Raw genomic sequence first — 22,326 nt, forward strand, 5'->3', positions numbered from 1 at the left:
ACTAGAACACGACCACCTAAAGCATCTGCGCCAACCTTCGTCCTCGGTGACCACACCTTGCGAAGCTAGGGTGTTCTTTGGCTGAAACCCGAGCCTAGTTGGGCCTTAGTTTCTACTCGGCATGAGAATTTTTTTTTTTCTCTTTTGGGCTCACTTGCAGCGGCCCAAGCATGACACCAACCCAAGTGTTACAAAGTCTCCATGCTCGTGTCGCACTAGATCCTCGCATGTCGCTGGTGTATATATGTCTGTGTCGCACCGGATTCCAGCCCGAAGTTGGAACATCGTTGCACTGCACTGTGAAGCACCGGAACACACCTCTGAGTGGGCTTACAGCCTCAGCCTGCTCTTTGCCACACCTGATCAGTGCCCATATGGGCCCCTTATTTTTTTAGGCCAATTCATGCAGCCCATTTGCTACTAATGGGCTCGTAGCCCAATTCTTTTGGGGCTTGATCAACCCGTGTATACTCTAGCCCAATTTTGGGTCTGGATCTCACGGTATTAATTTGCTCATTCTTTTGGGGCCTGATCAACCTGTGCATACTCCAGCCCAATTTTGGGCTTGGATCTCATGGTATTAATTTGCTCAGCCCACCCGTGGGCTTTGGCCCATCATTTTGGGCCTCGAGTCTAAATGCCTATTTTTTTAGGCCTTATGGGTTTTATAATTTTTCACCAACACTTTAATTTTGGCCTAAAGTCCAAATAATTAATTCAATTATAATTCTTGACCTGAAGATCTATTTGCATATTTTCTTGTTGCATATTTTCTCTCTATATATACTAGCATATGGATACATACAAAGTGTGTGAGAAAATTTTTTATTTTTGTTTTTAAAATAGAAAGAGAGAGGAAATGAGTGATAGAGTATGTTGGGCTGTGAAGTCTTTTTATTTATTTATTTTTAAATTAGAGATATGTTAGGATTACATGTAGGTGAGGCTTTGAAAAAAAAAGTAAAATTTGGTTGTGTGAAATTACATTTCTGCCCGATATTTCTTATTTATGTTCTGTTTTAATTAGAGGGTTAAACTGGTAATTTCATAAGATTTTGGTTGACAATAAGTGTTTTATTAATTAGTGGATATATATATATATGTTTGTGTTTGTTTGTAGGATCATATGAACCTGAAGTTCATAATTATTTCTAGAAACATCTCTTGTGTGAAAACCTGAAGTTTTCCTTAAAAACATCACCCATGAAAACCCAGAGTTTTTTTCATGTAAATTTAAACCAATACATGTCTATTAGAACCTGTATGTTCTACTCCTATGTGAATGGATTGATTTTTTTTTTCTCCATTACACTAACCACATCTTGTCCATTTATTTTGTGATAGGAAGATGTCGAATTTGAACAAACTCGACTTGACACACCCCGACCCGGAATGTTCACTAGGACTCCGAATCAAGCTGTGCTGGCCAACACCTAGAAGTTGAGGAAGCCATAAAGTGTAGTGATGTGGAAAATGTGAATAAATTTAAACCTAAAGGTGCCTAAGTACATGAGTGCGCGGTGAGCGGGTATGGACCCATTTCACACGCGATGTCAGAGCATAAGTAAAGTACAGTAGGGTAAGATAAGGATTATACCATTGTAGGAAGCCACCTGTATTGGGATATGCCAAGAATCCTCATCGGTATAGAAACTTTGCTACTAGAACCTAGAGGGGCGCAAAACAAGAAAACGTGAGTGAGCAAAAACAAGGCTTTTCAAAAATCTATTTCTCTTTCCAAAAATAATAACTCATCACCGTAAAACCCGTATAATTTTCCAAAAAATAATACTACATATATACATAAAAACAATGCACAAAGGCAGTAAAAACCAAGTATGCCATGTCATAGCATTTCAACAAGGAAATATGTAAGCCAGGTGAAATAAATCAATGTAAAATAATATGTCAGTCGAAGTCACCTAACATGACCTGTACGGCTGAACCTATAGCTCATTAACCAATTCCTGCACACAAGTCGGAACCACCTAATGTGGTCTATACGACAGGACTAGGTGTAATAAGTATGCTTAAGTGCTACAATCACGCGAAGACTATGCGAATAATCGTAGGTCACCTACGAATCGGAACCACCTATAAAGGTCTGTACGATAGGACTATGCACCAAACTTGGATCCAAGGTGAGCGTACGGAGTGGAAGGTAAACATCACATGAAGGACTGTGCCCTGGCCACATGCGGGAGCACTAACACCGAGGTGCAGGTTTATGAGCTCTAAGTGCCTCTATGTATAACCATCATAATGCAACTCACAATCATCAATACATATACTCACCTGGAACTTACCTAAGTGTCCGCAACGTCAAACAATAACATACACAACTACTAAAAGCATATACCAAAATATAAAGCATTTGACATGACATATAAAACACAAAATCATTTAAATCAATCTTTCTGGGAAAAACGTAAAGCATATATACATATATTGAAAGCCAAAAGCCCACTCACCTGGAGTCTGGGCTACAACTCCCTAGTACAAACATCGAGGCATCACGAACGATCAGCGCTTAAAACAATTATCAAACCATATCTCAGAATTCTTGTCAATAAAATACTTAACTTACATATCTTATTCAGGAAGATCCGTACATCGGATTCCCAATCCGAAAGTTTCTAAAATTCTCAAATATTATGTACTACAACGTATCAAAGTTTAGCGATGATCCAACGGTCAAATCGTCAACTACTATAATAATCGGGTGGCGGACCTTAATGAAACTAGGTCCAAATGACGGAAATTCATTAATCGGACCTCACAAATGGTATCAAGGTAATCAAACTTAACCTAGGAAGGTCATGGGATACCTCGGCCCACGCACCGCAGGTGGCGGTCGGCCGCCCTGATTTGCTGGAAAATTCAACTATTTCCAAAAATTACCAAATTTCATAGAAATGAATATCTCAGTGAGTAGAGCAACTTTCATAGCTACGACCAAGGCCAATTTTTCTGGGAAAAGCTCCAATTTCACAAAAATCCGCCGGAAACCCTAGTTTTTGGTGGTTCTTGATTCGTCCTCAAATCAACTCCGACGCTCCAACCACTGATTGGGCTTTGTTCTTGACCTCTTGATGGGTGTTTAGGTGGCAGTGATTGAATGGAAACGTTTCAGATTTGATGGATTTCGGCCACGGGTCTCACGGCACCCACAGGTACAAAACCCCCCAATTCCCAACCCAATCCTCTCAAATTTGAAATGGAAATGGTAGAGGAGAAGTAGAATTGATGATTGGGAGTGATGAATCAGCCCAATTCGATGGAAAAATGGTGAAATTCACCGAAGAACCCATCGATTACAACCCGGGTCACAGGTCGAAAAGGAACCTGATCGGTTCCTCCGTTTTTCCCCTTCTCTCATTTCTGTCCTTTCTCTCCTCACCCATTGGTCACCCTCTTCTCTCTCATCTCCCCACTCGCTGGTTCCTCCCTCATTTCCCTCCTTTATACACCATCTCCACTACCCATTTCATCTTTCTTTAAATCTGGGCAACACACGTGGCCTTCCAAATTTGGCTCCAGAAATTTGGAATTTTCTAGAAAATATTAATTTACAATTTTGCCCTCAACTTTAAACATTAATATCTCATTCGTTATAACTCCAAATTGCGCTCCATTTGCACCCATGCGTTCATAACGGCGAGTACTACGATAATACGCCAAGAAAACGAACCTTACATGACACGACAAGACAGTCAATAAAAGTCAACACTTTACCTCGAAGGGCATTTTTGTAAACTCACTTATTAAAATTATAAATTCATAATTTTTAGGGACGGGCTGTTACACGACTTCACCGTTTTAGAGGTATCTGCAAGAAACTACCTCAAGTAGGTCCAAGATGTGAAGCTCCACCTCACCGCAAAGAATTTGTGTCCCACCATTAAAGATAAGATGGACAACTCTGTTGGTGAAGCTAAGAAAGCCACTACCATGATCTTCATCTGAAGACACATTCATGATGCATTGCAAACTGAGTACCTTGTTGAGGAAGATCCACGAGCACTTTGGGTCGCTTTGGTTGATCGCTTTGATCACCAAAAGGACATCTTATTGCCTGAAGAAAGACATGACTGGCAACATTTGCATTTCCAAGACTTTAAGTCTGTGAATGAATATAATTCTAAAGTTAATCTGGTCGTTTCTCAAGTTCTGCAACGAGAACTTGACTGAAGATGATCTCTTAGAGAATACCTATTCGACCTTCTCTACGACCAATATTGCCCTACTGCAACAATATAGGTCTCAGAAGTTTACTAAGTTTTCGAATTTGATCTCTGTTTTACTTCTCGCTAAAAAGCAGAAATAGCCGTTGATGAAAAATCATCAAGCTCAACCTACTGGGGCGATTGCTATGCCTGAAGTACATTACAACACAAACCAACTCCCAAAACGCCAACATAGGCGTGGTAGGGGCGACCAAAAGCCACCTCGTCAGGGTCAATAGAACCAAGGCCCATCTGAGGGAGGAAATTGAGCTCAAAAGCACCCTAAACTCGCTCTCAAGGCCCCAAACTTCAAGAATAAGGGCAAAACACATGAAACCATGAATGCAAACATGTGATACCGTTGTGGTTCAAAGGACCATTGGTCTTGTGTTTGCCGTGCTCTCCAAAAGGTTGTAGCTGAATATCATTCTCATCGTAAGAAGTTTGAATCAAACTTTATGCAAGTGATGAACCAAAGAGTACCAAGATAGAGGTTTCTGACTTTCAGGAGGCTATCACCCCTATGGAAGATTAGAATCTTAGACATAAACTATTTTCTAGTTGAAATTTAGAATAATGGGGCCAAATTCCACTCTCTCCACTCTCTCTCTATCGTGCCCTCTCTTTCCCTTGTCAATTAAATATAAGCCACATCATAATCCTCAATAAGCAATAAATCCTAAACTTAACGGGTAAGAAATCCTGTAATAAAAACTAATTTCCACCATTTCAAACTACTACAAATTCATTCCGACAAAATCTCACAACTTGTTTAATTGAAGGATGGCATAGCGGAATGCATCATGCCAGTTGCCCTGCATTTAAAAGTGTTCACAAGTATTAAAAATCCAAATATTAACTTAAAAGGTTGTTTGGAAACTTTGTCTGGTAGTTATTTTTTAATTTTCAGTTTAAAAAAAATAAAAACTCAACTGAAAACACAAGTTTTCAGGTTTCATTTTTAAACTGAAAACTTAAAATAGTAACTAAACAAGATTTCAATTTTGAAAAAAGTGAAAGTTGAAAACCAAAAACTAAAAACGGAAACAAAATGGTTAACAAACGGCCCTTAAGTAATTCAAGCCAATCCTCGGTCAATTGCATCATGGAAATTTTTGTTCGTCAGAACATGGTGTGTAACTTAATTTCGAGCAGTAGCAGATCATCCATGTCCTCTTTACTGTTTTGTGTTAGCATCTACTGCTATGTTGCTCTAAATTGGTCGCCATCCTTTCGTCAAATAGAGCTTATGTTTCTCTATGAAAGTGCCTTACGGTTTTATTATTGTAGAAGGAGGTAGTGGGCGAGGTGAGGTGAGGATTTAGCCATAGTAGAACATAGGAGAAGCATGTAAGAAATGAGGTTACGTCTAGGTGAGGGTTTTCGTTATTGGATGTAGAGTGTGTTGATAAATTTAGTTTCGAAATTATTTACATCTTGTCTTTAACAATAATTGAGTACAAAATATCACATTTAAATTTTAAGTTGAATATAAATTAGAAGGGAAAATGCTAGGTAGACTAAATTTGCAAATTAAATGATGTGTCACCAATAAGAAATAAGCACGTTAATCAACATTTAAATAATAATCTAATCATCAATTTTTATATCATTTAGTTTACAAAATTTTGTTTACAAATTCAATCTTCGAACAAAGGGCTTGGGACGATTTGACATAAAAACAAAAAACTTGGGAGCAGGGAGGGTTCACAAAGCCCATTTAAAAATGGACTACTTTTTAGCCCGAGTTATATTTGGGCTTAAACCTCCGAGTTCTTTTTTTGTTTTTTTCTTTTGGGTCTCAAGGTCCGTGTTCGTTTTCCTCCTGACAGCGTTCCCAATTCATCAAAATCGACTTTAAGATCCCAAAATTTTCTATCCGTTGATTTATTTTTCCACATTTTCTCGGTAGCCAAACAGCCGGTAGGTTTCCATTCTCTTTTTTTCAAGCTGAATCATTGCCCTTTATTTTTTTTCCTGTTTATCTAAATTAACCTTTACAATTATTAAACCCTAAATCACGTTCGAATTCCTTGTTTTTTCAATCTTGTATTGCAGAAATTGAACTTTTGTGGTTGTGGGGATCAAGATCGAAGAGAAATCCAACATGGGGTTCTTAGTTACGACCCTAATTTTCATTGTGATTGGGATTATTGCGTCCTTATGTACCAGAATTTGCTGCAACAGAGGACCCTCTGCTAATTTGTAAGTTTCCCCATCATCCAATTTCACTTTTTTGCTCTCTATATCCCTTAAAATATTGGGTCTTTTTTTTTGTCCTTTGTTTACCAAAATGTATCTAGCCGCTGAATTTATTGGGTATATGATCACACAGATCCTAAGGAATGTTTTGTATTTGGGAGCTAAGCAATTTTTACTCGTGTAAATTTGCTTACAAGTACTATTCTACAAGTTAATTGGTTATGTCACTGCCCATTCATTTTGATATCTGATGTTGGAGAGCTATGCACATCTCGTAATGCAAAGATCCAAGCTTTTTGATGCTGGCGAACTTGTATGAAAACTGGTTAAATTTGTTTAGTTGGTTGTTTGCTAATTTAGTCTAGTCTCAATGGTTTATATGTGTTTACTAAGACTTTCAGTCATGGAACTAACCGGTTCATGTGTAAATGTGACTCAGAAACTTCATTCCACCTGGGATCATCTTTAGAGTTAAGCCACTGACGTGTGGGCCTTCACGACCCTTGGCCTCGGATTGTTAGTTCTTTGTTATCCAATGTTGTTTAAAATGATAGCATTTATAAGGATAAGTAGTCTTTACTATTGCTTTGCGAAAAAAATAGCTTAATATTTGTCTTTCACAGTTTAATTGAGTCTTTATGTTTTGCCTGCTTACGAATATGATGCCGTCATTTAAAATAAAGAGTGGTTTGAGAAAATTCCTTGCAGTTTCTTTTGATATAAAATCATGCTTGTTTGAGCAAAATACTGAATGCTATATTCTTACGCAGGTTCCATCTAACATTGGTTATTACAGCAACGATCTGTTGTTGGATGATGTAAGTTCTTCTGTAACATATTATCGTATATATATTTCTTCGTCATCAGTAGCAAGGTTTTTGATAATTCAGTAGTTAGTGAGACGTAAGATTTTTGGTCCAGACTCTAGATCCAGAACAACTAGTTATGCTCGACGAGAGAGTTATTTCCATTTTGTTGTCAACATAAATTCTGCACTAAGTCGTCTGGATTGGGGGGTAAATGAGAATATTGTTGTGTAGCTCATTGATTGGATGCCTCAGACAGAAAATCCTCCTTAGAGGGGCTTTAGAACTTAGCCTGTTTATTCATTCACTCATTGCAACAGCCAATCCACCCCCACTAGTGACAACGTGTCCCATCATGGTAGTGTACTTGTGCTGCCTATCATCTTTCCAAGTGAAATGAACAAAAAAACCCCTCCTTTATTCCTTGGTTAGGTTGACTGCAAAATGGTGAGGGTAATGTGGTGCAGTGATAGCTTAGGAAGAGTTTGTGATCGACCCGTTGTGCATGATAAGTTAATGCCTATTTGAGTCAACCTTCTTGCACTCCTGCCTTGCTATAAAGATGTAAAGACTAGATGAATTGGTGCCCGTTGAGTTTACATTTTCTGAACTTTGATATGATTTCTCTGTGTAATTCTCATGGGATGAAGTTTCCTCGATGATATCAATCAATTTTTTCCTTTTGGCGTACTGTGTAGCTCGAGAGATTGCATTCAGTTATTTAATTTTCTACCCTTTTAATCAACTGACATCATATTTGTGTAATCTTTGGCTTTGTTAGGTGGGCAATTGTATATCTTGCACAAATGAAACCACTCATAGTCCCTATTCTAAATGAAGGAGAGTGAAGTTGCGTTTTGAAAAGCATATATCGCCTCATTTGGTTACTTGGCGCTTGGATGATGGATTGTCTCCAGAGAACATCAAGTTTTAGTCGAATTGATTATTTTTAGTATCTTCTGGTGTTGGATTTGTATGTAAATGTTGGAGTGTAAACGTCGAATTCGTTTGGCATTGTTGCTCTACATTACCTCATATTAAATGTTATATGTACCCTCATTCATTTTTCAATGTCAAGATATTCAAAATCGGATAAATGCGAAGTAAATGGAATAAGTTAGAGCAAGTTCAGTTCTGGATTCTTTTTTAGTTAAGATTCTTTTATCTTTGACTCCAATAAAAGAACCCATCATTATAATGGCATGCTTTTAGTTACAAGCCTACGCTACGATGTTCGGCTTTTTTTCTTTTTTAATGTGATTTAAATTTGTTTAGGTTGTTTTAGTAGCACCTCACATATTAATCAATACACCCCATATACTAAAACACCTCATATTTACGTTTTAAACTAAAAAAAAAATGTTAATACAGCCCACTTACTAACCAAGACTACCCACCCTCCCACCCCACACATTTCATACACCCCACACCAAAATCTACCTTAAGTCTTCATCTTATCCAAAAAATAAATTTAAACCCTTTGCCTTTAGCACACAAACAGTGTGCATGGTTCTGCTGCTTCAAGGTTTTTGTCAATTTAAGGGAATTAGGCTTTAGATGTGAATTTGATTTTAAACTCATAAATGACTACTTTGCTGGCTTTTCTGAAATAAAAAATCATGAAAGGCTAGTTGATTGTGCTATTGTTGTGTCCATGCAGATTCTCTGTTCTGCAAAATTGCACTACAAACCATCCTAAAAAATAAACAGCAAACATGCATAAATTTTTTTAGCAAACATAAAAAAACAATACTACACTATCTCAAAAGAAGATATGAATATTTTAGAGTACTTCATCTCTTATGTTGCAAAATCCTTTAACATTTTTTATATATAAAAAAAAAAAACATAATCACAAGACGTTGTGAGTGCAAGTTCATATAAAATTATATATAATTTACAGGTGGTTAGGATTTTTTTAAATGATTTGGGGCGTAGTAAGAAAATAATTGATTTTTTTTACTTTTTAAGGTTTAAATAGTCATTTTATTATAGAAGTTTTAACGAAAAACTCACGGTATTGTTCACTTTAACGAAAAACCATATTTTTATACTAAAAAGTCAAACCTAGTACTATTCAATTTACCCTTTATTTTGTCTTCATCGTTAAAACTCAAAATTTTCAAGTCATTTTCATTTGTTTTCTTATTATAAGTCATTTTAACAATAAATATTAAGTGTGGTGGATTCAACTATTAGTGGATCACTTTCTAATTTTGTAAAACCCTAAAAACCCCAACCCTGTGTAAATCTGTGAGACAAGAGACACTGAGAAGCAAACGGAAAAACGATGATGGCTTCATGGACAAACCCGAACGACCTAATCTCGACGACGTCGTCCTCAATTGCCGCAGCATTTCACCACCATAAGGCACTGCCTTCCCTCGGAACATGCATTCCTCTGAGCGGCAAGAGAAGTAGCCCATGCAAGCGTTACCGTTTTGGGGTCGTGAGCTGTTCCTTTGCGCCCACGGAATCGGCCAAGATTAAGGTCGTTGGGGTCGGCGGAGGTGGCAACAATGCCGTTAATCGCATGATTGGCAGCGGTTTACATGTGGGTTCACTCTCTCTCTCTCTCTCTCTCTATGTTTGTGTAACTGAGAGTGTAATTGGGTTTTTTATTTGAATCCCAGGTGTAAATCTGCATAAATATGTTCATTAAGATGTATATTTTTTCTTGGGTCTTTTTCAATGTGTTGTAATTGTGTTTACTTTGCAAAGCCAATTGTAATTTTAGTTGCTAAAAACTTGAAAATTTAAATTTCTTTACTTGTTGCTGGTACTGGATTGATTTTACTGAGTAGACGAACTTTAGTAAGCAGTTGAAAATTGGCGATTTACACTTAAAAAAGGAATTTTTCTGAATGTATTACTAGCAATGCTTTGACAATTACTTGCAATTAATTGGTTACTGAAAGTGTGCTGCTTCTGTTGACATTAGGGTGTTGATTTCTACGCCATAAACACGGATGCTCAGGCGCTCTTGCAGTCTGCTGCTGAGTACCCGCTTCAAATTGGGGAGCTTTTGACTCGTGGACTAGGTCAGGCACCCTCTTTTCGATCTGGGAAAATCTCCATAGTTTTGTGTTGTCTGTGTACATGTATATCGGTGCATGATGTATGTATTTATATACTATAGTATAGTATCACATTAAGTATGTACACCTATAAATGTTGGGGTTAATGGTATCACCGATGAGGACTTGTTATGTTCTCTATGAGGCCTATGATTTTAATGGATTTGATAGAGTTGCAGGTACCGGTGGGAATCCGCTTTTGGGGGAGCAAGCGGCTGAGGAATCAAAAGAGGCTATTTCAAATGCTCTAAAGGGCTCAGATCTTGTCTTTGTAACAGCTGGGATGGGTGGAGGAACAGGGTCCGGTGCTGCCCCCATTGTTGCACAGATATCCAAGGAGGCGGGTTATTTGACTGTTGGTGTGGTTACCTACCCTTTCAGCTTTGAAGGGCGTAAAAGATCTTTGCAGGCAGGTGTCAATTTGGTCCTCATTTATATCTTGAATTTTTGTAGCTGCATAAATGGATCTCTGTTCGACAATTGTTTTATACACTTTTCCTGAATTAATATAAAAACAAATGTTTCCTTCCCAAGTATGCTTAGACAATTGAATGATACCATGAGCTTATTAGTTACTACTTAGCGTTCACATCTTGTTAGTTAACTGTTACGTGGTTTGGAATGTTGTCTTCTGTAATACTGCTTTATGAGACCGCATTTTACATTGGCTAAAGTCATTATTTAGGACATAGCATATGAAAAAACTCAAAAGATCATCATAACATCTTGACCAATTTAAAATTAACCGAAATGGAGGTGACCCTAGTACTTTCTGTTGCTGGTGGTGAGCCCTAGGTCCAACTAAATAATTTCCAAGTTCCCCAGCTCTGAACCATAATTGAAAATTTATTAGTTTACATAACAAAAGTAAAACTAAAATTTATTCGGTTATCATTGAGTTTTCGTATGAGCAGTATGTGGATTGGGAGTAATCTTACTTGCATTCATTGGCTTCTTCCAGGCATTCGAGGCCATTGAAAAGTTGCAGAAAAATGTTGACACTCTAATAGTGATACCAAACGATCGCCTCCTTGATATTGCTGATGAGCAGACACCCCTACAAGATGCTTTCCTTCTTGCTGATGATGTTTTACGTCAGGGAGTGCAAGGAATTTCTGACATAATTACAGTAAGTACTATCTTGAGATGCTGAAACGTATAAGAGTTCAAATATTGAGAGCTATTTTGATTTATAGCCTTGCACTATTGTAAATTAGGTTATCATTGGTGAAGTACATGATAATTTGCGAATACAGAAGGACCAAGATGCTGAAACTAATCCATTTCTCAGAATAATCTAATTTTCAGCTCTTTCTACTGAATCAAATTATAGTACCGCAATATCTTTTCTGATAATCTCAGGCAAATGAAAGTGCTGTTTCCTTTATATGTAGATACCCGGACTGGTGAATGTGGATTTTGCAGATGTAAAGGCAGTCATGAAAAACTCAGGAACTGCAATGCTCGGAGTAGGTGTTTCCTCCAGCAAAAACCGTGCAGAAGAAGCAGCTGAACAGGCGACTTTGGCTCCTCTGATTGGATCTTCAATTCAATCAGCTACTGGCGTTGTGTATAATATCACAGGTGGAAAGGACATAACCCTGCAGGAAGTCAACAGAGTGTCTCAGGTAACATTACGGGGTTTTATGCTTTAATCTTGAAGGAAGAACGGGACCCTGAAAATTTTCTGCTTCCATATTAATCTAATGAGAACATTGACTATATTGAAAAGTGGTCTCTTCAGTTGTATGGAACGAGGGAAAATGTAACTTTAGTGAGCTCAAACCAGCTCCTCAGGATTTACATCATACATTCCCCATAGTGGGAATCAATTCTCCTACCTCTACATTTTCATTTTCAAAGATGAGGGGGAAGTCGTAAATTATTGCTTGTGGTTGGTGCTGGTAGCCCTTTTTTCTTTGCTCCTTTCCTTGGCCTAATGAAGTCTGCAAACTATTGTGAATTTTCAGGTCGTGACGAGTTTGGCAGATCCTTCTGCTAACATAATATTTGGGGCTGTTGTGGATGATCGCTACAACGGAGAGCTTCATGTGACTATTATTGCAACAGGCTTTTCGCAGTCATTTCAGAAGACACTACTAACAGACCCCAAGGCAGCAAAGCTGCTTGACAAGGTTGCAGGGGGTCAAGAAAGCAGAGGGATTCCCCTTCCCCTAAAGTCCTCATCCTCACCCTCCACCATTTCATCAAAACCGTCTCCGAGAAAGCTTTTCTTTTAATTCAGTTTGTATTTTTCTCAGTCTCTTGTGCATTTTGCCATGTAATGATACTGAAGCTCCAATCTATGAGATTTCATGTCACTTTTTTCAGTCAAATCCTTTTATCTATTTCCCCTCCCACTTTTTACTTTCACTGCGTGGAGACTGGCTAAATCAGTGGTCTCTCAAATATACATAAACACATTACATGTTTCAATCATTTTTCCTCATGAAAATGTGAAGAAAAGTTAATGGGGATATTTTTATTTTAAAACAAAAATAAAAAATTGAAGCCTAAGTTTTGGATCCCAATCTGGATTTCTGTGCAGATGCATGTTTTTGTATTTTTTGTTAATAAAAAAATCCATCTTTAGCCAGAATTGACATCTCACTCACAAATAAAAAGAAATACCGTAGTATTAAGTGGCCCAAGTTTTTTAACACACATTTCAGGTGCAAGGGTAAGTGCTCTAAATCATTTGAGCAACAAATCTCCTGCGTGGATTATCAAACTATCAAGAAAAAATAAATTTTTTGCATAACAAGCCAAGCACAAAGTCGATATAAACTATTTAGTTAATGACAAGGGGAAGGGGGTAAACCAAACAGAAAGAACATTAAAACCACCATGGAAGAGCATATAAGCTAAATTCATGTTTACACAAATAATTTTGCGAATTCATGTTGTTCCGAGGATTGTGATTCTCTATAGATATAACTCTTGACGAACGATGATATAAGACTGGACAATGTACAACTTCTGGTGTCTCATCTGTATTTCAAAACATGGAAATGATGCTAAGAAACTTGGGATGTTTGCATGCTTCTTCGCATGCAGGTTGAGGTGTTGTGGTGGTATCAAATGGAGAGAAGGCTTACTTGTATACACAAAATTAAATTGGTCCGCTAAGCTACGAATTACTTTTCAAAAAGTATACAATTATTTACAACTATTTCTTAAAGTAATTATCGATGTTATTGTTTTTGAATTTCACTGTTTCTGAAAGTTTCTGCCAACAGTGAAATTTTGTTTATTCTGGTGCCTTCTGCTTTGTTATGGACCACACTCGTTGCATGTCAACTTTTGTTTGTCTTCTTGGACCACTTTCTTTAGTGCGGGGAAGATTTTAACTTTATGCTTTTGTCTGGTGATCTGATGGTTCTGATTAGTATTTTGAGAATTATAAAACTTTCATGTCCTGATGATTAAAAGTGTATAATTTTGGGTGTTTTCATTAATTTTCCCTAATTGGAAGGTTGGTAGGTCTGATTAGAAATTGGAATTCAGGGACAAACACATAACTGCATCTCCAATTCCATAAAAAGTCATAAACCAACAAGCAACAACAAAGATAACGTCCCAAGCCAAACCAAACATACCTGTATAGGAGCAACGCAAACTTTGGCTTCACCAAATTGTCAAAAGTATTGAAAACATGACGATGACTCTCGACAGCAGCATTAGAAATCGTACAGAAATGACTCGCACGGACATATTCCTCTGACCCCCACTTCATTTGTTAAACGTTTCTGTTGAGAGCAAAGCAACATGGAATTTTAAGTAAAACATGGCTTACGCATTATGATTAAGTTGGATGAGTGGTTTTGGTTAAGTGGAAGTAATTTTCACACCCCTATTTATGTATGACCCTCGATTCTTCTTTGATTGCTTTGGTTAGTAGATAATACAGGAATTCGAAGTATATGAAGGTGTTTTCAGCAAAAGGTGCCTTCAATAACCACCATTAAATTATTAAGTAGAATCCCAGAAAATAATGGGGGGAAGGGAGCAAAACAGAAGGAACATTAAAAACACCACCATCCAAGAGCACATAACCTTCATGCGCTTCTGGGGTCACTATCACTTCTAACGAATGGTGCCAAAGTTTCAAGCAAGTTACGTAAGCATAATCTGTCTATTATTTAGGGCCTCAGATACCCGAATAACTTTTGTATGCATACAAATGGATAACCTACAGGACTCTTTAACTACAACACGAGAATCGGAGTTAAACAAATGATTCACATTCTTAAGAACAATAAATACCAACGACAACAAATTAATCACAAGAAGAAAGACAACTCTGGTTTGGGTGTAAAGGACAACACGCTTTCACCAAAATATTCGAACAATGATGCCATTAGATGTCCTGCGTTTGTCTCCTCCTTCCACGCCTGAGCAAGAACTGTTGACCCCTTTACCGTTTTCCCACTGACCTCCCTTCCCAACATGTGTTCCTTTGGTAACTGGTGGGACATCGATACAGATGTGGAGAATCCACCTGCAGCTCCTTGCATGTCAACTTGCATGGAGTTCATTGGCATTGCTCCCACCGCACCATCAGTAGCTAGTTTTTTTAGTGGTGGTTGTTGCATCATGTTGTCTGTGCTTGCTTTGCGTTTATCTAGATTGAACAGGAGGAGGTTAAGCACAAGGACGATATGGGAAAAAGCACATATTTAAGTTAATTGAAGTAAACAAACTTGCCACCATCTTCAAACCTTGTTCTCTAGAGGCTAAGGCTACCATGTGAAGGGAAGAAACATATAAAAAGGTCGTACCCAGTGCACAAGGCTCCCGCTTTACGCAGGGTCTGGGAGAGGTGAATGTCGGCTAGCCTTACCCCCATTTATGGAGAGGCTGCTCCCAAGTCTCGAACCCGAGACCTACCGCTCATGGGCGAAGGGAAGAAACATATGTTCTGTATAAATTTTTACAGCTCTAAACAGATTGGTCTTACAAAGAAAATATTCTTGGTTAGCTATACTATAGTTGCATACGTTTGACCCATGCAAACGCATATCCCAAGGCCAGTATGCATGTGCACAGAGGGAGAACTTAAAGAGGCAATTAAGAAGAATCAAGTATTCAACCAGATTTCCAGTATAATTTCACCTTTGCCATGTTCCTTGAAAGATTGAAACAACAAACACTATACAGGACAAAATTTTAACACCCAAAACCATTCAACAGGCCAGTATAATAAATACCATTCTGAAGTTTCCATTATCACCCTATTTCCTGTCAGTTCTACAAACACACACCAAATTTAGTGACAAACAGAAGCAAACACTGACAATGACCATCTAAAACTAACGCCATATCAAAAATCCATCACTTGCAACTTACATTACAGAAGCATGGACAACAATGATTCTGTCAGAATTATATTTAAAGCCAACATCTGATTTCCACAGTTCTAGGCCATGCATAGTTTTTAAACGAACTTGGCACAAAACACATCTATTCCGATTCTGCTTGGTATGAGATATCAGCCTCATTAAGTGGGTGGATTACATACTGTATATCATAGCACATACATGCATCACCTTGTCTCACACTCAACCATCCTCCAAAGGCAGACAATTACTAGCTACTCTATGGCTCATTATACTATCTTTAGTATCTTTTAATACAGCCACAAATTCCACTGTAGTTGGATTATCATCATGATTATTTAGTGGTTATCACGAATACTATTTTTGTCCATATATTTATCACAGTTAGATGACTACCTGATTTCTCATTTAGCTGTTGTTTTGTAAAGACAATCCTCAAATAGGAATACTGTGTTTGTCCATATACTTATCACAGTTAGATGACTACCTGATTCCTTATTTGGCTGTTATTTTGTAAAGACAATCCTCAAGTAGGTACCTAACAAGTGAACAGTTTGGATAATAGGATTGCATTGAGTTGGGCCACATGCAATCCTTCCTCTTATGAAAGAAGTTACATCCCTTTCTTAAGTTTTCCAACATAATGTATATACATGTGTGTATGATTCACATTAACCTGAATACCGAACACAAATCACACCACTCGCACAGAGCAATATGAATGGATCAATGTATGTTCAGGGAACATAGCATAGCAATTAAAGAAGTTAAGGAAAGCGTACTTGTCATTGTTGTTGCAACCTTTCCATTCCTTTTCCAAACAGCATGAGCTGGAGGAGACCACAGACTATGGAACAGCTTGAGCCGATCATGCATGCATTGGCCAGCAGCATTCTGGAAGTGGCATACCATGTCAAAGTCAATTTGATAGCAAACCCATGCACATAACAACAAAATCTGGATTGAAATATGAACTAACCAGCAAAGCCCCATAGACACGCCAAGCTTCTTGCCTCTTTATCTCATTCTTTTGCTTCTCAATTATCATTTCTGGCTCAAGAAGTTGCATATACGAATCAAGATTTGGAAGTATGAGTAGACGAACCTGTCCAACATTAAGAAGCATCTCAATTTTCTCAAAGCCAACACAAAAAGATGTTTCTAGTAGGAAAAGTAGAAAAACCAAGGCCATGAAGGCAGCCACAATTAAAACTAAATGCAACTGTGCTAAGAAAATATTTCCAACACGCAAGAGACTGCAGCCTTATTAGAAAATTCATGTAACATAAAAGCATGCACTAGAGCATACCACAGTGGGACCAAGAGCTGCTATCCCTTGAATTGCACCATAATGCTGAGATAATGCTTTTGTTGGATCCAAGAAAGCATGAAGCAGAGTCCTTGTCAAACGTGGTTGAAGATTGTGATAAACATGCCCAAATCTGCAAAAACACACTGCTAATAAAATATAGAAATATCTTGACATAAGGCTAGAATTTTAAATAAGGAAAACTAATGAAAAGGGCTTGAAAACTTTGAGTTTTAATGATAAGGACAAAATAAAGGGTAAAGTGAATAGTACCAGATTTGACTTTTTAGTGTAAAAATGTGGTTTTTCGTTAAAGTGAACAGTACCGTGGGCTTTTCGTTAAAACTCCCTTTTAAATAATCCAGTATCCCATTATTTTTAAACAGTCTGTACGGTGCCAATTTATTCAAAAAGGGTAATTGGTCACAATGTCGGACTAAGTTTTACTAAAATTATAAATCTGGCAGACCGAGTCAGCTACGTTAGTTGGAACATGGTTCTTGATTTATGTAAAAGGAGCCCTGACTATAATACGTGTACTTAGACCACGCAACCATTCAATAATGCCACATACACGTTCCAGCCTTTGGCTTAGTATGCGTAAATATAATTGTACGTTACAAGAATGACCTTCAGGCAATATAAACAAGATTTTCCAATGACCAATGCATGAGACATGATGAACCAAATTGAAATTAACGATCAACTTTTTCTTCTTTTTGGTAAGCATATATTGCCGGTATTTTTCCAATGCATATATTGCACAACATTGCTATACTTGTTGCAAGTATCTATGCCTTAAACAAAGAAATAGGTTTAACAAAAAATAAATAAAAAAAGTCTTCACCTTTTGCAAATTGAAGACACCAGGTTTGCTGTAAAGTTTCTAAGTTCCCAGTGATTGTCAGTGTATCTATTCCCTAATCTTTTTGCAACAAGGCAGGTAATAACAGATGGCATCAATTGTTGTAGCTGGAACAAATTACAAAATTAGATACACAAAACCTAACTTGAAATGGAACTTTTAAATAGCTGATAGACAAACTATAAATTCTTCTGAAATATCAGATTGAAGATGATATAGCTACAAAATCTATGTACTTCAACAGTTGATAGAATGCACTTCTTACATAAGGTTCAATATGTATATGAGGATTTTGAAGAAGGCTCCGGACAAGACGCATCAAAGCAAATAGCAGAGGGAAATTATTCAAATTCCGTGTAACCTGAGACAATTGGAGGAAAAAGTCACTTACAATGCATGACAAAAAGCAATCGGTCCCAATTTAAGATATCACCAGAATGACTACCTCATCAGCAACAAAGCATGTGAAGTATGGAACCAACGCATGGAGTCCGGAATCTGTTGCCAAGCTCACTAATGCTTCTTTGAAGAGGGTGGAACTAGACCTGCGAGTAAGCTCGGTAATCTTCTCAAAGTAAAGCTGCGGAGGCAACCACAGGGAAATTGCCATTAGATATTATTTTACATGAAGTGAACAAAGAACATGGAAAAGAAAATACCTGAAGTTCCCTTGACAATACATGCTTAACAGGCAATTTAATCTCTACAGGAAGTCCATCTTCCTTGTATTCAGATTTTTTGACATCAGAGTACGCTGCAAGTGCTACAAAGCAAAGCATTATGGCAATCCAAATTAGTATTGATGGTAAAGTTAACTTTCAAATAAAATTGGTCATACTTCGGAAAACGGAACAATGATTAAGCAAATTATTAGAAATGAAATATATCATCATTAATCAGAGCAGAACGTGATTAAATAAGGGGTTTACGTAGTGGATATGCAAATTATAATTCAAAATATGATGCCTGTCTCGGCATGGTAGACTAGGAGAAAAACCTTGGTAAAGACTAGATCCCTAAATTAGCCAAGAAAATCTTGTATATAAGTTCAGCAGCTACCTTCAACAGAAGCATTTTCTGGAATTGCAGGTTGAACACCTTCAATTGCCAGCCAGTGAGCAGTAATTGATACATCAAGAGGTGCCCTTGGTAAAGGTGCTTCAATGACCTTTAATATCATGTAATATATAAGAAGAAAGTAATTGATATATTTCGCATAGAAAACCTATATTTCAAGTCATCAACAAGCACTTACATCTTTAAATTCCACATCCTTGTCATCAATGTAGAACAAATCCTTATGTCCAGCAGCTCTCTTGAATCTCAAAGGATCTCCAGAGGCAAACCCATATATTGGCTATTGCATGAAGAAGACATACAAATTTTTATCTTTGTTTATTGAGAAGGTGAACATGAGTTAAACAAATAAAATCAGAAAATGAAAGCAATGGACAACCTTTTCAAACTTAAGGGCCGTTTGATAAACATTCCGATTTCAGTTCTTGGTTTTCACTTTTTTGAAAACTTAAAACTGAAATCTTGTTTGGTAACTATTTTCTGTTTTTTTTTTTTAAATGAAAACGAAAAACCATACACTGAAAACTCAAGAAAGTAGTTTTCAGTTTTTTTTTTTAAGTGAAAACAAAAATTGAACCTAAAAAGAGTTCAGTTTTCAAAAAAGTGAAAACAAAGGTGAAAATGAAAATGAAATGGTTATCAAACTGCCCCCCAGAAATTCCTATTTTTCAGCACAGTATCCACACACATGGGACAAACATGATACACTTTAAGACGCTCAAAGACACTCAAACCCCTAACAAACCAAAAAAGGAGGAGGAAGAGGAGGGGGGGGGGAAGGGAATGTTGGCTTAGACATGTGGAGCACCATTCTATCCATCAGTTAATAGATCCTACCACACTATATCAGACTGCATAACATATCCGCTCCCTCAAAATTTATTATAATTTCATTTTCTGAGAAAATGATACCGCATCTCTTTCTATATACATATATAAACAGTGCGTACCAAGGTGTGAAGTGGGAGAGAAGGTATTTCATAAGGTTTTGAATAACTCATGCAGCACGTCCTTGAACAATACTCAAGGCTTTGGGCTGAGTAGTCACAAAGAGAAACAAATGGGACCTATCACAGGAATGTCACAAAATCCACCGTTCTTGGGAACCAAATAGAAATGGGACCTATCGGGTCTATCTTGCAGAGGTGCTCAAATTGCATTCTCATATCAAGGCTAGGAAGCAAATAAAATGGTTTAGGGGCTTTCCAGTACAGTGTAGATAGAAGGCAAAGAAGGCCCCTTTCCAGGAGATTGTCCCAAGATTTCATACCTATTAGAGTATTGAATACTTTTATCCTTCTAAGAATCTTTTCCCATCCACTTTATCTTACGAGTCCAGGAAGCATTTTTCTGTTTAGGGTTCAGACTTAATTCCATTTTTCTGTTTAATAGAGTTCAGACTTAACTCCATAAAAGATCCCCAAGGTCTTACCATAAAGATTATAAGTTCTAACGTGTATACTACAATGTATTAATCATGCAACAAAAAGATGCTCCAAGTATTTAACTAAACGTTAACAGAGTTCCAAAAAGAAAAAAAGAAAAAAAAAAGCAAGCAAACTAACAGAAAGAAAACTGAGACAATTTATAAAGCATTTAGAATGAAAGGAAGCAATCTTTACTCTCCAAGATAAAGAAAACCATAAGATTAAAACACCCCCTCAAAGGTACTCATATCTGAAAATAAAGTATGGCTTACGTCCACGTTTCTTAATTTAAGTGCACTATCCACATCATCTGTAGTCAGAATAGTCCGTCTCGAATGCCGCATGCATTTAATTGCCTCCTGCAATTATAAAACAAGCATTTGTTTCCTCACTGGCATAAATGGAACGCATAGACCACATAATGAACTCAAACCTATTATTTGCTTAACTCAACGATAATCTACCTTAAAGAAGAAAACAAGAAGTTGCTTCTTAGCTTGAACTTTTCCCTTGACTCTTATTTACAGATTAAATTTTTCCCTTAGCTCTTATTTACCGATAAGAAAACCAAACATTTAAAGGGATATTTTGTAAAATAACATTTTCGAGTTACAATTGGCAATGAAGGATAAGAATTTACACTTCAACACTCTCGGATACGTCCAATTCATACATCCAAATGCAACAAGTAAACTAAAGCTAGTTCTTTCATTTTTGTGAAAACCAAATGTCGAACCAATCTACAACCACCCACATGCCAAATTATACTGAATAAAATTGAGAACAAACCTACTGTAACAGCATTAACAAAGCAAATACCTGCATGATCTCTCGGACCCGATACTCAACATCCGGGGTAAGAGCAAGGGCGACATCGGGGGCCAAATTGGAAATGCCGATGCTCTGTGCTACAACTTCTATCGCTTCTTTCGGCACATTACTCATCTTTATTTGATTTGACAATTTTTTTCGCTTAATTCTTACATAAGCCCTCTTGCATCAATGGCCAACGCCACTGGTTCTGTAAAGAAATTATCAAATTAACAAGCAAAACCTAATTCGCAAAGGAATTGGCCAATTGGGTATGAAATTTTGTAGCAAATTTTGCGGGGAAACGAGATTAAGCAGAAAGAAAGTCCCAAAATTTGCATATGTGGAGCAATATAGGTATATACATATATTATACATGCAATTTAAGCTGTGTAGAGAAAGAGTGTTTTGAGAAGAAGAAATTTACCTGAAAACTGCACGGAATCGGACTTTAGGTTTGACTGTAATGGTGGACGACGAGTGCCGGTGATGAAGTCAGAGACCCATGGCTGTCAGTTCAAAAGGAAAGAGGTTGCTTACTGGGCTTTGTGCCATGGGCCTGCAAATCAACAAGGCCCAAACCGCAAATATTAGGCCTACGAGGCCTATAATTTGTCTTCATTGTAAGACTATCTCTAACTGAAATGGCTAAATATAACTCTATCCAGAATTATAGTTCTGCAAAAATTTATTTTTAAATGAACAAGGTCATGCCATATTCATATATCATCTCAAATTTTTAAATGAACAAAGTCAGGCCATATTCATATATCATCTCCAACCAAAGGGGCTAAACATAGCACCCCAGATAATTTATTAGTTTTAACTTAATATTTTAAATTTATTGGTTAATTTAATTAAACTACCGTTGGAGGCTTTCAAATCTAGTCATTGAGTTTGAATCAATTATTGAACTGAGGAGTTGGGTCTCATAAAAGGGGCTAAGAGAAGGGCTACATTTGGTTTGCCTAATAGCCCTTTGCCTAATTGAAGATGAGTTTTTTGACAAATCATAGCGTTTTTTTGCTTTTAGACCTTTAGGCTTCCATTGGAGATGGCCTAAGGTATTCGAATTTGAGACATTTTTCAAGACTGGAAAAATATGTATCCTTGAACTAAATGAAAGGGATGAATGTCACTAATAGTATAGTATAGTAATATTGTTCTTTACTTGTGAGAGTTAAGACG

General features: G+C 37.2%; 3 protein-coding genes across 3 annotated transcripts; 2 read left to right on the forward strand and 1 right to left on the reverse strand.

Annotated features, from left to right (window-relative positions):
* The first annotated feature begins 6,004 nt into the window (after positions 1-6,004).
* LOC103428061 (V-type proton ATPase subunit e1) lies at positions 6,005-8,365 on the forward strand. The gene is made up of 4 exons (XM_008366154.4): positions 6,005-6,149; positions 6,285-6,431; positions 7,199-7,246; positions 8,016-8,365. Exons 2-4 carry the CDS (start codon positions 6,334-6,336, stop codon positions 8,080-8,082), a joined length of 213 nt encoding a protein of 70 aa, XP_008364376.1. The 5' UTR covers positions 6,005-6,149; positions 6,285-6,333; the 3' UTR covers positions 8,083-8,365.
* Positions 8,366-9,361: 996 nt separating this feature from the next.
* Positions 9,362-12,647, forward strand: LOC103418977 (cell division protein FtsZ homolog 1, chloroplastic-like). Its single transcript, XM_008357094.4, has 6 exons — positions 9,362-9,788; positions 10,176-10,275; positions 10,491-10,720; positions 11,273-11,440; positions 11,706-11,939; positions 12,282-12,647. Exons 1-6 carry the CDS (start codon positions 9,525-9,527, stop codon positions 12,549-12,551), a joined length of 1,266 nt encoding a protein of 421 aa, XP_008355316.3. The 5' UTR covers positions 9,362-9,524; the 3' UTR covers positions 12,552-12,647.
* A 1,785-nt stretch (positions 12,648-14,432) lies between these two features.
* LOC103418978 (transcription initiation factor TFIID subunit 6-like) lies at positions 14,433-21,706 on the reverse strand. The gene is made up of 13 exons (XM_008357095.4): positions 21,566-21,706; positions 21,148-21,349; positions 20,601-20,687; positions 19,080-19,181; positions 18,884-18,992; positions 18,484-18,587; positions 18,270-18,404; positions 18,090-18,185; positions 17,807-17,931; positions 16,960-17,092; positions 16,630-16,755; positions 16,433-16,544; positions 14,433-14,935 (listed from the first exon to the last, which is right to left on the reverse strand). The coding sequence occupies exons 2-13, from the start codon at positions 21,271-21,273 to the stop codon at positions 14,595-14,597; spliced, it is 1,596 nt and encodes a 531-aa protein (XP_008355317.4). The 5' UTR covers positions 21,274-21,349; positions 21,566-21,706; the 3' UTR covers positions 14,433-14,594.
* Between the last annotated feature and the right edge of the window lie 620 nt (positions 21,707-22,326).

This window comes from Malus domestica, chromosome 03 (genome assembly GCF_042453785.1).
Source record: "Malus domestica chromosome 03, GDT2T_hap1".
Taxonomy (NCBI): Eukaryota; Viridiplantae; Streptophyta; class Magnoliopsida; order Rosales; family Rosaceae; genus Malus; species Malus domestica.